Source organism: Brachyistius frenatus, unplaced genomic scaffold (genome assembly GCF_029030835.1).
Source record: "Brachyistius frenatus isolate BFR_SWC_R1_liver_20210118 unplaced genomic scaffold, ASM2903083v1 Contig_24, whole genome shotgun sequence".
In the NCBI taxonomy this organism is placed as follows: domain Eukaryota; kingdom Metazoa; phylum Chordata; class Actinopteri; family Embiotocidae; genus Brachyistius; species Brachyistius frenatus.
The window spans coordinates 261,703-280,325 of NW_027210623.1; the positions used below are offsets into that span (position 1 = coordinate 261,703).

At 40.2% G+C, this 18,623-nt stretch overlaps 1 protein-coding gene across 1 annotated transcript in view; it reads left to right on the plus strand.

Annotated features, from left to right (window-relative positions):
• pde3b (phosphodiesterase 3B) overlaps positions 1-18,623 on the plus strand; it is a 41,913-nt gene that overhangs the window by 10,734 nt on the left and 12,556 nt on the right. Inside the window, exon 2 of the mRNA XM_069697591.1 lies at positions 18,171-18,221. Within this exon, the coding sequence (XP_069553692.1) occupies positions 18,171-18,221 (51 nt within the window). The remainder of the gene's footprint in view (positions 1-18,170; positions 18,222-18,623) is intronic.

Consider the following 18,623-nt stretch of genomic DNA (forward strand, 5'->3'; position numbering starts at 1 on the left):
AGACGACCCCCCCCCCCTTCACATAACGTGAGATTTTGTAGGTAGATTTTGTGTCTGACTCAGAGCTTCAGTGTGATATCTCCCCCATCCGTCCAAGGTTGCTCTTGATCTACTTGCCATTGTTCGGGGTAATCAATTCCCAGGGACCTGTATCCTCCTCTAGCTACCCAGGACTACACCCCTCTGCCCCCTTCTTCCCCCTCGACCTCTTCTGTGCCAGCACATGAAATTTGACTGTTGGATATCAAGCAAAGAGTTTATCTACATTTCGGGTTAAATGGCAGCGTACCTCTTCTTTTCACAACTCCTGAACAGTTACATTGTTATTTACTTATTTCTGTTCTGACAGCGTACATGTAAAAACATTTTTTTTAAGCAATGGCGCAGTAATTTACTTGTCCACATACAGCAGGAAACATATCATGTCTGTTGCATCTGTGCTCTAAAGGCTGTGATGTAAGTAATGACGGCTGATCGAGGCTGCCACTGGAGATAAACCGCTCCAGCAGAGACTGGGGCTCTACGGGCAGAGATAGGTGTTTGCAGCAGTCAAATGGAGCTCACTGATTGCAGAGCGAATGAGTGGAGGGCACAAGGTTTTAATCACACACCTCCCTCTGCAGCTAATGCACACTGTGCTGCAGATACAGCCAGAGCTGTGGCCTGCCCAGAACTTGTTATTGCTCCTTTGTGAAGCTCTTGTCATGATGTGCTCAGTAGACATTTTTGAATAGTGATGTTCAGGGATCAAGGCATGATGGGCAGTGGTTTAGTGGCCAAAGAGACTAGTTCATGTTGGAAGTGTCCTTTAGCTGAATCCCCCTCAACCTTTATGAGAACACCTGACACTGTGGAGGGAAGCTAGCCAAAGATGCAATCTTCCTTCAAAGACACACCCATTGATGTATTAAAGAGACATGTTCATGCATTTATGAATTAGAGCAGCTTTAAAAAGTTGTCTGACTTCTACTGATAGATTCTGAAAAGCTTTGGATTGCCCTCTGCAGCCTGACCCGCCTTCGTCCTTATCTGGCCTGACCCTGTATCAAAGGATCAACTGGATCAACAGTGGACTTGATGCCACATATCAGCAGCAGGCACTCTGGCATGGCACCATAGACACGGGGCATTAGGCACTGGATGCTCGACTGCAGACGGCAGTAGTTGGCCGGGGGTAGGCATGGATTAAAGATGCAGCGTGCGTCATATGGTGAAATCCACCAGGCACAGTGATCATATAGAAAGTCTTGGGTTACTGTTGCTGAGTGATCGAAAAAGTCAGGTCGGCTGTTTGCACAAGCAGCAAAAACACAGGCTTAAAGCAAATTTTAATTATGCTTATACATTTAGCTGTTGCCTAGCTTGTTGGCTGTAACAGTCTCTTCCTTTGCCCTTTATTTGTCCTTTTCACTGGCAACTTGTTTGGAAGAAGGTCAGAACAGAGATGCTAATTTTAACAAAATGAGACTACTACAAATTCAAAACTAGCCACAGTAAATCACCATCATTTTGCTCAATATTTTGGTAGTTTATCAAATGTTTCCATCCATCTTAAAGAACAAAATGTTACATACAACTATCATTATATTACAAAAGTAAAGTAAAAGCAAATTGCAAAATTGTAATAAACTTGAAAATGTCAAAATAAAAGCGGCTTAAAATGACACTTAACCGTGCAGCGTTAGACTGTTGGCTGATAGCAACAGCATGTCCACGGTTAAGATCATTTATCCAGTTTTGGACATATTATATGGATTATAACGGCTGCTGTTGACAACAGAGCAATCAGAGAAATAAGATAATAGGAGGACATACAGGGAAGGTTACTTTCTAAAATGCACCTTAAAGGTCCCATATTTACAACATTTTACTACCTTGAAAGTTCCTCCAAAAAAAAAGAAAAAAAGATTGTATACTACACAAATCCTGGTGAAATAGGTACATGTAGGTCTCACCTTTGTTCTCCTATACTGTGTTTAGTAAACCTGCTTCAGGTTTGTTTGTGTGACTGACTCATCTGACAGTCAGCCAGTGTTCCAGTATTTATGCCAATGAGCATCAAGTTTAGACTTACAGATGTAAAATGCTGATCTCTGGTGGTTCCAGCATTATGTTCTGACCCACACAATGTCGGCACGGCCTGCTGAGTCTGCGCCTTCCTAAGATGGCATATTGAGGGGAAGGTAACTGAAGACCCCAGTCGCTCTGAAAGCCGCTGCTTCTGGCTGACGGCTCCAAATAGCATGATGCATTTGTAAAGAAGTGGAGACTTGTCATTCAAAAAGCTGCAGTTACATATTAGTCAACTTTATTACAGCAGTTTTCTTTGTTTTACATTAGTTTCTATCAGACAATTAGGATGTGCTGTAAAGAACTTTTGGCATGCGTTTTACAGCGTTATTTTTTTCTGCTGGGTGTCAATGGTTGTGCTTTATAATATTAATATGTCTGTTTTCCTTTATCTAAAATTACAAAGGATGTTGTACGTATGTACAGAACAATCATTAAATTCACTGATTGTCTCAGACACACTTCTTTTTATTCAGTCATTCTTGAACTCATCTGGTTCTCTCACTTTTCTCCTTTGATTCATAAAATGTGTGGCCTCTCTCTCTCTCTCTCTCTCTCTCTCTCTCTCTCTCTCTCTCTCTCTCTCTCTCTCTCTCTCTCTCTCTCTCAGTCTATTTCTCTCTTTTACTGTTGCTCCACCAGCAGGTTGTCCATGTTTGTCACTGAGAGCATACTGGCCTCATGGCAGGATGACAGTCTCACTTCATTATGTGTGCGCTAAACACCAGGGACTCCACAATGTGAAATACCGAAACACCCCACCCATGCACCAAGCCAGGGTAGATTATACTGGTGCTCTCAGACATTGCAACAGAAGACATTTTGTGGCCTGTTGCGCTGCTGTAGGACTTATCCCCTGACCTGATACAGTGCTGTAAACTATTCACTGTTCAGTTGGCCATTGTTGGCCACACCGATGAATTGGGTGGTTGCACACCGGTGGGTATTTGAGTATTGACATTTTATCATTCAGAAATGTCCAGAAAAAGTGTATATATTTGAAAAGATTTAAATAGAAATCCATGAGAAAAGGGAAACATATCACCACGCTCCATTTGTTTATTTCAGACCTCAAGATGACAAAAGAACTTAGACACACCGCACTGATAAATTATGGGTCTTATAAAGTTCTATTATGAAAAGGTTAACAAACAGTTTCCTACTTACACAAAGGGTGGGTGTCAGACTTCACTTCTTTTATGGCTTTTATGACTCAATTGCCTCCATACCATGTAGTATTGAAAAATGTCTTTCGCTACCAAATTTTGCCATCAAGTAGTAAATCTCACCAGCGCCAGTGAGCCACAGCATTTACCAGGTCCTGTAGACTCCACATGGACAGCCCACATACTTAAATTCACATGGTTTCAACTTGGGGAAAACTTATATTAGAATGCTTTTTTTCAAATTAATTTGTGGCCACACACCTGTCTGAGTTGTGTGCTCTTCAGGAACTCGAGGCTTCTGTGGGGGAGGGGTGAATATGCAGGTGAATATGCAGGTGAGGATGCGGGTGAATATGCAACAAAGAATTTCCAACAGTAGTTTTGCTTGAGATACCCATCCCTAATCGGTACTGGGTTAAAAGGAATTTGAATGATATGCAGCCCTACTTACACATCCAGCAGACATAGAGCAACATTATCTTTGCATTTGAGTCATGTCTCTGTTCTGATGAATTGTAGTGCAATATTCACTTTGCTTTTATCTCTGGTTTGGTCTCAGACTAACTCCTGAGAAAAATATCTGTCTGCTTTCTGTTTCTGTCATCAGACAAGTGCTGCACAGTGGTTTCAGTCACATTTAACTTTTTGGCTGAAATCTGCTTCCCTACTGCCGGTAGAAACGGAAGAAAGGGGCAAATTGCATGGATTGAACCAGACAGTTCTAATGTAAAACCAAAACATGACCTAAAAGAGGTTAAAAAGCCGCATTGAGTTGCAGAGTTTAGTTATAAGTCTCTCTGGGTTTGTAAGCACACTAAGTGTGTTGATGAGTGATTCTTTAAATGTTTTGTGCAAAGTTTCTGTCAGCTATCATAGCTCTTCAAAATAATAAGCAGCTAGAGTTTCCAGACCAAAAAAACCTGTTTGCTGTGAGGCATTTTGAAAATGATGTGTACAAGCCCTGTATGATGCTGACCTTTACCTCTGTGATCCTGCCCAGGCCTTCACACCACGACCAAGAACAGGCTGAAACATGCCCTTTGTTGCTATGGAGCACCCAAACAGCCTCTCTGTGAATTTGCAGAGAGGAGTGAACTTAATTTGGTTAAAATGCTGTCATGCTGCATAACCATTAAATTATCGAAGTGTTTTTTTTAAATAACAACAACAAGGCTGACAGATGTTGAGGTGCTTCAGAGTGGCCCATTTTGTACCGAATTTCAGCTATAACCTAACAAGTGTACAACTTAAAGCTTCGTACAATTACTTTTTTAAATTTAATCTCCTGTCACATCAGCTTTAATGGCAGCTTTGTGAATGTGATACATAAAGGAGAAATGAGAAGCTGCTTACAGCCAGTGTTGGTCACTTGCTTGTAAATGATTTACTTAACCACTGTTGTGGTCTCCTCTGTGTTCGTTCTGTCTGTCTCACCCTCTCTACTTCCCTGTGAACTCCTCCTACCATTGCTCGGCTCTGATGGATGGCGTTTGTGTTCACATGCTTGTTATTGGCCAGAGCTGCAGGGCTCAGGCGTTAGGTTGTGTTTATGAGAGGAGCCTGCGCTGATTCCACGATAAAACCAGATGTTCCCTTACAAGGCTTCGAGCCTTCCTCATCTAGCGCTCATGTCCATATCAGGTATAACCTTCCTGTTGTACTTCGGCCTCCAAACTATAGCTTGCTGTTGGGCTCCACTGTGGTCAAAAAAGGTTGTGTGTGACGGGCATACATCACACGTAGGCTTGGAGTACGGACTATTTGTTGTCAACATGAAAACTACAGCATTGTTTCTGTCTTTTTCTCATGGTACATAATGTGGTCTTTCAATTTATAGGGGTATGAAAAAATAGAAAAGTATGGCTTATTCTCACGTCTAAGAAGTTTGGAAACACTTGAGTGTTTGACATTTTTGCTCAATAAATGGGTTTACTAGTTAATCAATTATCATAATTGTTGCCCACTTCAGCACTTAATTATACATGGATTAACTGGGTGATGTAAACCCTTCCAGCAAGTCCAAAATGTTCCTGTTTTTTTTCTTTTTCAATGAAGGCTCAGTGCAGAAACATGTGGTGCAGCTGCACCGACCAGATAAATATTAAGGTTTGGAGCATACATTAAGGGAAATGTCATACAAATTCCCTTTTGTATTCATCTAATAGATTGTAGCCTCACTGTTATCAGATCTGCTGAATGATAACGTACTGAAGGCACATCAGATGCCAAAAACCACAAACAGCAGGTTACAATACTTTGAGGCCGAGTTTTACAACCCTGGAAAGTTACCACAGTGGCATCGTTTAGTCATCCGTTTTGATGATTGTGACGTACACAGTAGAGCTATGCAGTTCACATTACAAAGTAATCTATCTGGAATGTGAAATCTACAAATTTAATTTGCCAATTTACTGGATGACATTGTACTGCATTCTTGTAAAAGTTTACAGCATTTCAAGAGTGGGAAGTGGGGGGAAAAAGAAAAGGCGGTGAGCGCACTGCATGATCTCATGGGCCTGCGAGTCCTGAAAGTCTTTGAGCGCTGTCCGGGTAATTTCCTTTACCCTACAGCCCTAGTGGGCATTGCATCTTTTGTTTTATACCTCGATGTTGAATGGCTGTAAACATGAAAGGCATGAACAAATGAAAAACCATGCAGACAAACATTTATGCAACATCTCTATGTGTGCAGGATGTGAGATTGCTGGCCTGGACAGAGATGCCTGGGCACAGTTTCAACAGAAAACTTGAGGCACTGAGATTACCTCGGTCCCCTGGCATATATAGAGTCTTTGATAGTACTAACTTGTTGTAAACCAAACCTTGGTCTGATATAGGTCGAGGGAAACACAGCAACACAAAACCGAGGTGCTGGATGTACCTTAATAACAACTCATTTTTATTTTTTCACAACATGAAATCCTGGTGATGCTCTGATTGCACATTGTGTACGTCACAAGGTCAGCAGTCCTTTTAATAATTGCGTGTGTTAACACTTGGTAAACTTGGGATATTTATATGAACCTGCAGATCAGCAAATCAATGTCAGCAGAAAGGACATTGAGAAGAACTATTCAGAGTATTTACACTTGGGCTCTCTGCCACCGCTCTCCAAAGGTCATGCATGCCTATATTCTTGCCAATCTCTTGTGATAGCGATGAATTGCTGCGTTCTAGGTCAAGAGAAAATTTAAGCTCAGATAAAATGTAACCTGCGTATGTAGCCCGCATTACAGACCGCCTTCAACTATTTATAGGGGCGTGATTTGCTGAGGGGTTTCCAGTGAATGTAAGGCCAAAGTCAAACAGGGATTAAATCCCTTGATGTTGACTATGTTGTGTTATGTAAAATTATCCTAAGAGTTGTACAAAGTCACACTCTTTTTCTCTTTTAACCTGATTTGAAGCTCATGTCTAAGTCAATTTGGTTGCAGTCACCAACTAAACTGAGGTTTAACTTATTTCTTAAATCACTTTGTGCAAGATGAACTCTGTTAATGAGTATACTATGTATAGATATTAAAAATATTAGGATGGATACTGTGACAAGCACTATGCAGCAAAGTTACTGTACATTTAAACCTATATCTAACGATGAGTTGTGGATATAAAGAACACCTTTTGAAATACCACGTCCAAGAAAATCCATATTAACTGTGACCTATCATCTTGCACTTAACTGACTGTTAAGTTATGCTTAAACATTTCTGACATTTCTTTTGGCTCACTTTTAGCAATAGAAAGATGCATTTTGCCAGATTCAAATAGAGCTTCATCTGTTTTTCTTCTTCTGGTTTTTGTAGGTGTGCAGACTGTATTTTGCCAGCATTTGTAGCTGCCTTCTGACTTTTGGTGTTGAGTACAATCAAAAAGTTACCGGCCGTTTGAGCATGAAACATACCATTGTGGGAAAAAGTTCATCATTGACGTAGTCGGGTTGACCTTAGTCATATTGTGGCATTTATGTTGTTCCTGCATGTTGTGTTTGTCATTATGCAAGCTCCACTCTGTCTGGCAAGCAGCCAGCTGACGAAACGTCATCTGAATGAGTCAGTCTCAAAAGTGAGACTGAGATTTTTCTCTTGTAAAGCTACAACATTTTCACACCTTGTCATTTATTTCTATCGCTGCTTCTTTTAATCGAAACAGACAAGTCATGTTGTTGTACTTTTTTAGTCTATTAGAGGGCTGGGTCGTATAATCAACAATCAATATCAAAATAACTTCACATGTTCAAGTTAATAACAATGAATTGAAAAATACGAAAAAGAGGACTAAAACGTTTTAATTCTCATTAGGGTTGGTTACCTTGGAAATATAATTCTGCATAATATGATCCACTGAAACATTTTAAATTTGGAAAGCTACTAATATACTACTATGTAGTTCTAATAATGCCATTTTGCACAATCCTATTATTTTAAAGATAAATAACAGGGGGAGTGAAAGAAAATGTATGTGAACAAACATAAATACCTTTGATGAACATGTTCTGAACATCAAATAGTTTTAACATAGTTTTAAAAAATTTCCCCTCGGGGATTAATAAAGTAACTACCTAACCTAACCTAACATCAGTAAGAATATATACTTTTAAGAAATGATGAGGTTTAAATAATTTAGGAAATTCGATCTACATCTACATTTCTCTCATTGTACATTATTAATTACACTTAACCGAGAACACATCTTTATATTCTAAAAATGTGGACATCTTACATTCATTTACAGTAGAGAGTAAAGTTGCAGGATGGAGTTAGGGTAGATAAATCAGAAATACTGTCCGAATGAAAAATGAATGCAGCAGGTTTTTGTACTTGACATTTTTTTCAATTATTTCAATGGATTCACCAACACATCAAACATGGAAGACACAAAGTATCTGGTGGCCCACTTCCTGATGATGAAAAGGCTTCATCATAACCTCTTTGACTTCCCTCTCACTGGTGTGCATTTATGAGACTCTGCATTCTTGGCTGTAATTTTATGGGCAACGTTGACTGGCTCAGTTTCTGTTTTCACCTTTTCCTTTGTGGTTGGGATATGGTGTGAAACAGCATCCATAAATCTTAAATCTGGAATCAACAACGCTGACCTGTAGCTTCTCTGTGACATTTCTGAACTTCTTTAAAGTGTATTTATTTATTTTTTCAAAATTAATATTGTTGTGTTGGCTAGTCTGTAACTCATCGCACCTTGTGTCAAAAACTGTCAACTGTCCCCTTAAAGCTTCTGTAACTTTTGCTGAACAGCAGCTGCGGTAGCAACCAATGGCAGTTAGGAACTGTAGTTACATGGCCCAATGTAGTGTAAGAGTTGCACAAATAGAGAAGAGCTGTCAGGTCAATCAAAGTTTGCTAACATTAGCCTCCATAAGCCACTGGTGAAAAGCATGAAGTGTGTTATATTGCTTATAATTAAACTTTTAATCATGTGAGGAACTTACACAGTGACACGGTCTCGCTTTAACTTGTGAAGGTGTGTACCTGCCAGCCCTGTTTCATCCTCATCCACAATCAGCACACCTGAATTGGTTTTATGTAGAAATGTTTTTTTTTCCTAAATGCACTGGCGATGCATTCCTCTTGTGAATGTGTATCTGGAAACTCATTGGCAATAAGAATACATTACTGACAGACATCAGGTCGGCCCAGGATGAGCTCAAGATTCCTTATAATCAACTGCTTTGATAATCATCTTGCAGATGACGTCTCAGACTTTTGTTGTAACAGGTTGAGTTCCTTTTTTTTTTTTTTTTTTTTTTTTACCTTTAACAATCCTTCCCTTTTTAAGAACTGTAAGAGAAAGTGTTACTCATTCTTGAGGCTCGAGTTATGCATTGATCCTAAATGTTTTTCTGACTATTTCTGACTATGCACCCAAACAAAGAGGAAATAGTGTGTTGTGATTCCAGTCAGAACTGAAAGTTGACTGCAGCAGGTTAAATAAAATTAATAGAGGATAAATGTCTTACTTGTTATGCGACAGTGGGGAAATGCTCATAATCGTAAGGTCTGTTATACCACCAGATCAAACCTGGACAAACAGGAACGGACTCTTTAGAGGACATAAAGCCATTTCTTATTATATCCTAAAGTTCAGATTTGCATTGTGGGGAAAAATTTAGAAAAAAAAGTAATCAAATAATCTTTTGTCAACCATTACAGTTCTTAGCTATCTCGTTCTGCACCTGTATTCTTTCCTGTAATCAGGTTGGGATGGCAACCCAGACACAAAGCAATTTACTGCATCTCTTTCTGGAGGATACAAAAGTGATCTTAGGTCAGCTGAGAGACACAGTTAATCCAACAAAGTGGACACACCTGCACCTTCAGACCAGCTTGAATTACTTCTGCTCTTGTCTTTCCTTCTTTAGGCCTTCATGTGATTTTACTCCAGCCTCCTTGGACTAAAAGCGTTTACACACCCAGAAACTGTGTGTAAAAGAGGATGAAGCTTCCAGGTCAATGCAGAAGGGCCTTAAACTATAGTACCGCTAAGTGCCGCTAAGGGTCTGCTCCAAAAAGACTCTGGCTCCATAGACTGCCATTCAACTTGTCTCATAAAATGCAAGGTCAATCAAATTTATCTACAAGTCATAATAGTCTTATTAGTTTTCTGGTGGTCCAGCTGAAAATAATCCTCATTAATTACATATCAGGCCTCAAAAAGTGGTAATTGTTGGGGGGGGGGGTGTCTGATTGATTGACAGGCTTGTGGTGCAGTCAGGTTTCAGCTATCGGTGGGTGGGTGTAGTGTCCTTGGATTTCCCAATCAGGTTGAGTGAGATCCACTGCTCGCTCTTCCCCAGCTTGTACAAATATGGTCACTTCTGGCTCCAAAAGCAAGATGGTGACACACAAAATACTGAACTCGAGGTTTCAGAAAGACAGCTCACAAACCAATGAGTGACATCACTGGTGGTTTCCGCTTGTGCCTGACAAATAAAAGAAACTAAAATGTGACGCACTTGCCTGCAAATATTTTGCTTCAAAACTATTTATATCTGCACCAAGAGGCTGCAAATTCACAACAGCTATTAAAAAAAAAGATTTGAAAAGATTTGCATGAGCCGTTAGCCAAACTTACTGTGACACAGTTGCCTGCTAACAACTCTACTACATCTAAAACTAAACTAGATAAACTACTCACCATCCCGATAGCTTCATTGTTCAGCAATGCTGAATCACACGTTGTCCTTAAGATTGCGGTCTTTGCAGTTTTTCCACTTTGCCGTGTAACAGCAGGTGGCAAGAGGAGTTGTCATGTGACATCCTTTTATGTTCATACACGGGATGTGATTATTTGATGTCTTTACTGGATGTGCAAAAGCAAAACAAAAAAATCCACCTGACAAAAACAATACATTTTTCTCCTTGCTGTGTAATATTCGTGTTCTGTGTGAAAGTGCTCGTAACAAAAACAACAGTTTGAAAAAATATATTGATGTGTGAATTAAACACATGAAAAAAACACCTTTTTGGCATCTGGGCCTTTTCCATCCTTATTCCATCAGCAGGTCCTTTGGTTTGCACCATGATGAACACCAACCAACTTTCAGCCACAACTCAAAGCAGATCCCGTCACCACATAAGGGTGCAAAAAGGGTCCATATACCACCCCACACCTGAGTTTCTTCAATTCAGTTCCTGAAATGTATGATTAAATACATCAGTTCCACGTGCCTCTTGCTCTTCCAGTCTCCTTGCTTTGATGAAATAATAGCATTGGGAAGAAGCACCATCCAACTTGGCACACATGCTGTTTCTTCTACTTTCCAAAAGTCTCATTGAGCACAGTTGTAACTCATCCACTTAGTTTCTCTGTTAGCCTTGTGCTGGTCCATCGGTTTTTTTCTGGGGACACAGACAGCGACTGCTATGTTCCTTGCTTTAAAGGAATTAGCGGGTGCGTTTCTATAGGCTGTGTGCTGTACGTCTACTGCCTCATGTAAACAAAGCTCCATAGTAAAACCACATGATTTGCCCCTGAGATAGAAGATGAGAAAGATGTGTAGGCTAATCACTATGCAGCAGAGAACTATGACCATGAATGAGATTACCCTTCTAGGAAAGGGAGCTTTGTTGATGTAGGCCAGACAGCCTTGGAGGTTGGATTTGTGTTGTAGCTGATCAATCATTTGGTCTCCTCCAAATTCTTTTGGTTTCCTGTTTTTCCTATTTTTGCTGCTGTTTTTAGATTTAGTTTTAGTCAGATTTAGTTAACCTCTGAAAAAACTAACTTGTTCTCATTACATCTCTGAGGACAAAACCACGTCCCAGATTTCACTGACTCATTATGCTGCTGTCTTGCAAATCTTATTCTCTAGATAAATTCATGTAATCTGAATCAGTGGGTACATTTGATCACGTTATATTGGTAATCCAATGCAAAACTGACAACTAGATAGTTATACTTAAATTCTATTTGCTGACTACAGAGAAACTAGTATCTACAGAAAACCATGAATGTCTTGGAAATCCAGAAACTCACCCACTGAAAGTACAACACTTGACCGCAAAATCCTTCTTGAAATGCACTTAATTTTACAAATCAATGATATTTTGACCAGGGTGTTCACTCAATGTACATCAGAGCTAAACAAGCACCCCACAAAACATGGTTGAACTTGGTTCTGCATACAAATATATGAATACTCACTGTTGCTTGTTGTTCAATTCATTTCACTGTGGACCGGTGGGGTCACATGAAAAAGCATCTGTAATTTATCAGGGAGTCTGGAATAACTGAAGCATAATCCGCAGAGAACAACAATAATGGCGGTCTAGAGAGAGACAAAGGATTTAGAAGGTCAAGTCAGTTTTCAAAGCTCACTGTTTTACAAGATCGTGATCGTGCATTATATGTTTAATTCTCAAGCTGATGATAAGCATACTTTCCTCATGTAATGTAGCGTGATGTTACTATCTGAAGAGGAAGCAAATGACTTTTTCTCCGTTTTCTAAAAAATGAATTTCACATTGTGTGATAATGAGACATGGCAATTCTGTAAAATGATGAAAACTCACCAGAAAATTATGTAAAATATTTTAGGCATGCAACCATCTGTTTATGAAAAACAAGTATGGCTCATATCTGTGCCTCATGAATGGATCAGTTGTCAGTAATGAATTTAAGTCGAGGAAAATACCAACAGCTCTGCTCATCTGTCCACTTTGTTCTTCCAGTTTCAGATCTGAGATTCTTGCGTGTAATACACCACTTCCTTCTGTGCTGGCCATTAGTTTAATGTTGCTGTTGTGTTAGTCTGACTCACCTCACGTAGACTGTTGCTACACTGAAAGCCTGCACTTTGCCGGCTATTTCAGTCGTCATTCTTCTTCTATCTGCGTATTACTGCTTTCAAATCCCCGTCACTATGGTAAACAGCAACAGGCGAGCGATGTACACGTTGAAAATGGCAGGTTTTGACGTAGATTTGGATCATGCAATAAGGCAGGCAAACTCCGGTGTATGTTTTAAAGATACACCAAACATTTGTTCACATTTGCTGAACACACCTTAGAAAAGTCCAGACATTCACACCAGATGTTGATCTGTTTTCTGACCTCATCAGTCGTAGGTGATTTGCACATTTTTTAAATGCAGCGGCACGTGTTAATGACATTAACTTGACTATTTTACTAATTCATTCCACTTTCTCCAAGTTTCTGTGACAACGGTTTTATGTCCTGCAAGAGCAACATACAGTTCTTAAATGGTTTGTGGTTTAATTCAGGCTTCACCTCTTGCCCACTCAAGTTATGTTTGTCTTTTTTATTGGTACAAGTTATATTACCCAGTTGACATTCGCGTGCTGACCCAGCACTATTTTGCTATATTTGAAGAATTAGAAACCAGAGTATTATTTTTCTCCAGCCCTGGTGCAGTGCGGTGGAGATAGAGTAGATCTGGCTATGCGAGACTACTAGTGTACCTCGTTTGCTTCCTGTAGTATGTGAGAATGTGGTGTCAAGTAACCCAATGCTAAGTAGACTGAGCTTTAGATCATCTTGTCCTATGGTATCACATCGCATGTGATACTTGTAGCAGGTAATACTACTCTATGTTGTGGGGTCGCTAAAGATCACTTGTTTGGGTCGGTCGTCAGTATAGACATTTGAAGCCTCTCATGGTGGACATTGTCTCGTGATAAGGTGGGAGTGACATTAACGGGGCCAGCTGGTTTTGAAGGGATAAACCCATGATTTGATATGCAGTACAGATACTGAACTAAAATAAACCCCAACATGTGCCTTGTCGGACATGTAGGAAGTAAAAAAAACTCAGAACTATGCATTTTTTATTTTGGCGGGACCTCCTTCAGTGGAACATTTGCACATGGGGTAGCTAGCCCTAGCAAAAAAAAACAAAAAAAAGAGGCTAATTCCAAGCAAAAGACCAAAAAAAAGCCGGATGTATTTCTTGAATTATGCAAACCTTTGTCAAAACTTGCCATTTTCAGCATGTAGGTTGGTAGCCTGGAGGCTGTTGTTGTTTTCCCCAGCAACAGGGATTTTGAAAACAGTAACAGAGAGACAGCAGAAGGGGACATAATGACGAATGAAATAGTCGACCGATGGCAAGTTTATACCAACATTTTACATCCGAAGACTCGTTCCGATATAAAGTTTTACAGAACAAGTTTTACAACCTGACTAACAAGACATGAAACCTGTGACTGTTCAAGTCAAGATAGTTCATTGGTAGCTTTTGCTTTTTTTACTTCACTGGATTGGTGCCAAATAGGACAAACACCATAGTGAACAAAGACACAAATCCTGTAGCGCTTCAAAAATAGTCCAGATATTTCTAATGACACTCAGATGCTGGCCTATGCAGAGCAGACGCTGAACAACACCAGGTCCACTGAAGTGGTAGATGAGTGTGAAAGAGAGGGATGACATTTTGAACGAGCTCCTTTCACTAGTCAAAGAATTTTCCATAGTCCTGCCAGGTTGCCCTGACGACACTGGTGACAGCCATAGCCATCTGGAGCACCCTGAGTTTTCCCATCAGGCCTGTAGATCTGTGGGCTGCTGCTGAGCTGCGTAACAGTGATGTAAAGAGATTTGTACAATTCTTTGGACCTGTAGATTGGTCAACTGCCTCTAATGGGAGGAAGTGCTGAAACTCTTCCCACCTTTCATGAACAGCTGTTTCATCAGCTCATACTTTTATCATCTACCAACTTCAATTTTGTGCATTTCTCAGAGTTACAGAAAATCTAGTGTGGACAAGGTATATTTTATTTTCAGAAGTACAGAATATTTTATTGTATGTGTGCATGTATGTGTATTGTATTGGCTGTTTTATGTGTGGTTGGATTTAGGATACATCCTTGTAGTGAGTCTTTAAGGGTCAAAAGTTCAGAGACATTTCTTTAATCCCAGTCTGCTCCTTCCCTCGTCGGCTAACCTGCCTGAGCCTTGGCTCGATGCTACAGCCACAGCTCCATCCTGTCACTTCAAGCTGGGCTCAGCAAGTAGGACACACAACCACACACTCTGCAGACCTCTCTTCTGCTCAGCTCTTTTTCCTGAATATGGGCTTAAAAACAATCAGGCCAGCCGGCGCTTTGCTTCCCTCTCTCCATATCATCTTTTCTTCCCCTGCGTGTTCTGACAGCCAGAGCCCAGTCCTCATTATCACGTGTGCATGTGCAGAGGCCTGCTGACGCTGTGTGTCGCTGCAGACTGACGTCAGCAGTGCCCTGCTCCTCTCCATACAAATGCCCTGCCATTGATACCTTTTCTCTGCCCCCCCACACTCTTATTAGCATGTTTTTATCAGTTCTAGCACCTCTCACACCACAGAGCCTGGCTAATGTGACACACAGGTGTAACTAACTGGCCGTCTAATAGCTTGCACAGGTTTATTGACTCCTGTTAGGAAATATTTAAGACCTGTTTCATGTTGAATAACTGTGTGTGTGTGTGTGTGTGTGTGTGTGTGTGTGTGTGTGTGTGTGTGTGTGTGTGTGTGTGTGTGTGTGTGTGTGTGTGTGTGTGTGTGTGTGTGAGGAGTTATTTTTACGTTCACTATTCTTTGCCAAAGCATAAGTTCATATTTAATTTTCTATTTCGTCTGTATAGGTACCTCTCTGTTTGTTTTGTGTCTGTACATTTCTGCATAAATATAGTGCAGTTATGTCCCTTCTGGAAATACCTGCGCTGTAAATAGTCTTCATACGTGTGTGTGTGTGTGGGGGGGGGGGGGGGGGGCACATGCAGCATTATGCAGAATCACAGACACACAGGACATGGCCTACAACCCTATCTGTGTTTGTGGGTTTGAAATTCGAAAATCGAAAAATTTATCAGCAGAAAAAAGGTGAAACAGGTCAGTAGGTTAACATATTCTCATTTTCCCAGTTGTAGATATATGTTGTGATATTGATGTATAATTACCAGCTGCAAACATGCCCCTACAAACTCACTTACATTGTCTGTTTATATAAAGTATTTAGATTCTTTACTTGAGTAAAAGGGGGAATACATAACATAAAAATACCCTGTGAAATGTAACAAACATGCTTTCAAAAATGTACTTAAGTATAAGTAACAAAATGCACTAAAGAATCTAAAATACAAGTATATATTAGACAGAGAAGCATATTATTATTTTAAAATGAATAAACATATACAGTAAGCAACATTTTATACTGTAGCTCATTGAATTCAATGTAGTTTGTATTACTACAACATACTTCTGGGTAGTTATTTCTATAACAGTACATTATATTTTGTTAAATGTTTGCTTGATTTGTATTTAATTTAGTGCAGTAAAAAGTACCTTTTTTTTTTTTTTTTCTTCTTTTTTTAATGTAGTTAAAGTAGAGTTTCGCCTAAAGTAGACACAGGACATAGTTCACCTGGTGCCCCATTGCGGTTGAGAAAAAGGCTGCTTCACAATTGTAAAATGATGGGTTTTTTGCCGTGTGTGCAGGTGTCTGAGCATGCTGACTTGTGTGTCTCTCTGCCCTCATGCCATGTTTTCATAACATCACTAAAGAAAATATCTCCTGTTCACTGCAAGATTTTACTCTCCTTGCTTGCCAAAGGCCCCCACTGTAAATAATTTGTTTGCTTGGCACACACTTTAATGGTGGTGGTGGTGGTGGTGGTGGCGGCAGCAGCAGCGCTGAATCGGCCAGCTTTTCCTGTTTCTGAGCTCGCTGAGAGGCGGAGAGCAGTCACATGTTGTTATGCATTGTGCGCAGATTATGCAGAGGTAAAGCGAGGAGCATACGTTGATGGTGCGGTGGTGGCAGATTGTGCACACTATTCTTTATTGTGTGACACTCTGCAGACATTTGAGTGTGTCACTGGGTGTCAAGAGTGCACGTCGTATCCTGTCATGTCGCTCTCGTGTAGTTCTTAGTCTCTCACTCTCCCATCTTTAATGGCATCCTTTTTACCCATCTCCCTCTCTGTTTCAGTCCTTCTGTTTCTCTCTGTAAACAAGCAGAAGGCCAACAACTCTGTCTGTCCTCCGGCCGTCTCCCGCCATCTCGTTGCCATGGTGTATGGAGCATTGTTTGCTGGCCTCTATGTCGGGTTGCCATGGCAGGGCTTATTTGCCATATTAAATGTTTGGCAGCATTGTACAGATGCTGATGACAAACACCCAACATCCCACTTTGATCAATGAAACAGTTACTGATTAGTGGAAATGGAATGGACCCACTGATCTACTTAGCAACCTTAGTTATTGATTTCACCTACTGTATGAATCAAACAAAACAATATCATCATAGCTGGGGGGAAAAAAACAACCTGTACAAAAACAAGAATATGTGTAGTTTAGTAGACTTCTGTTCCTGTCACATATTCAGTTTTTCTTGTTAAATTAAAATCCTGTTCTCGTATCTTTTAAAAATTAGCACATTGTTTTTGTAATCACACAATGTAAAATAGTAGCAGAACAATGCATTTTAGATTTTGTCGGTAAAAAGCACATTTAAAGCTGTTCCCTAAAATACAGTGAATTTATTATTTTAGTGTGTTACTGAAATATGACCGACCGATTTCCCATTCATGATGTGGTATGGTGTGCTTTGTTTATTCCTGACAGTATGGTGGCTGGGTGTGTGTTTACATGTCAGGATGAGGCTCAGTGTTTGAGGAGGTGCTTCTTGTAGAATGTTTCTCCCTCTTGTGGTGCAGGGTGAGACTGCATGCTCTGTAAAAGGAATGCTGACTGCCTGGACTTTATTTTTTAGTGCATATTAAAGTTTTTTGGCAGCTCGAAAATATATCAACTTTTTCCTAAGTTTGCACATTAAGAAAGCAGTGACTGTGCTCAGCATAATAGGGCTGTATAATAAACCCAATTAACTGCTTTACTAACTCATTTTTATTTTTTATTTTATATTCATACTTGACACAGAGAATTAGGTTATTTCAGGTCCAGCAACTTAGTGTTACACAAGCTGCTCCAACTTTGACTGTGCACTTCTGTAATGTGTGAGAGCTCCTGTGCGGTTACCAACAGATAGCATGGAAATGCTGCTGATTGACGTAGTTGGAGCCAGATAAGATCTCATAGCTCCATTGTAGACGCACCATGGTGGTTTTAGTGGTTTGCTTTTCTTCTTCTGTTTTTGCTTTCAGTAAAAGGCCTCAGTCTGCTGTTGCTCAGTCAGTGTGCATTAGCATACCTGCAGGAGAAAGTGCATCATGTGGTGCAGGAAATCCTTAATGTAAACTGTTACTTCACTGTGTGTTTAGATAACAGGCAGAATAGACTAGCAGGAGCTCTGTTGCTCTGCTCATGACCCGCTAGTGCCCTCGCTGAGAAGTCATAAGGCAGTGTGCTCAAAGTGGAGCATAGGTCAAAGCCTGAACTTGTCCCATGTAAATGAATTTTATAACTCCATTGTACACATATATGATGATGCCATTTGAATGACAGTTCTCTTGTGTTTTCCAGATGATCTTATGGGACTGGGATCTGAAACACTGGTACAAACCACAGTATCAGGTCAGTACTGCGTCTATTCCTGCTCACATATTTTGGGGTTCATTCAGAAAACACACGTCTTTTCAGATAGAGCGGCAGAGTGTAACGTCACCATTAGGACATTCAGTTCTCTTCCTCACATCTTTTTTGTCAGGCAAAATACACATTGTGTAAAACCTCGCATACAATGATCTCGGAATCACCGTCACGCCACGTTTTTATCTTCCTCAGACATTCTACATCTAGTTTGAACTATTTGTGTAATCTATCAAAAAATTTTTGCTCCCAGGGACCAAAAGTCATTATTTGTTCCTGTAGAACAGAGCCAACCAAGTCCGAATATTTTCCCTTAGGAAACCTGCCCTAAGAAAAGCAAGGATTACACCCTGTAACACACTGCACTTACCGTTTATGGGATTTCAC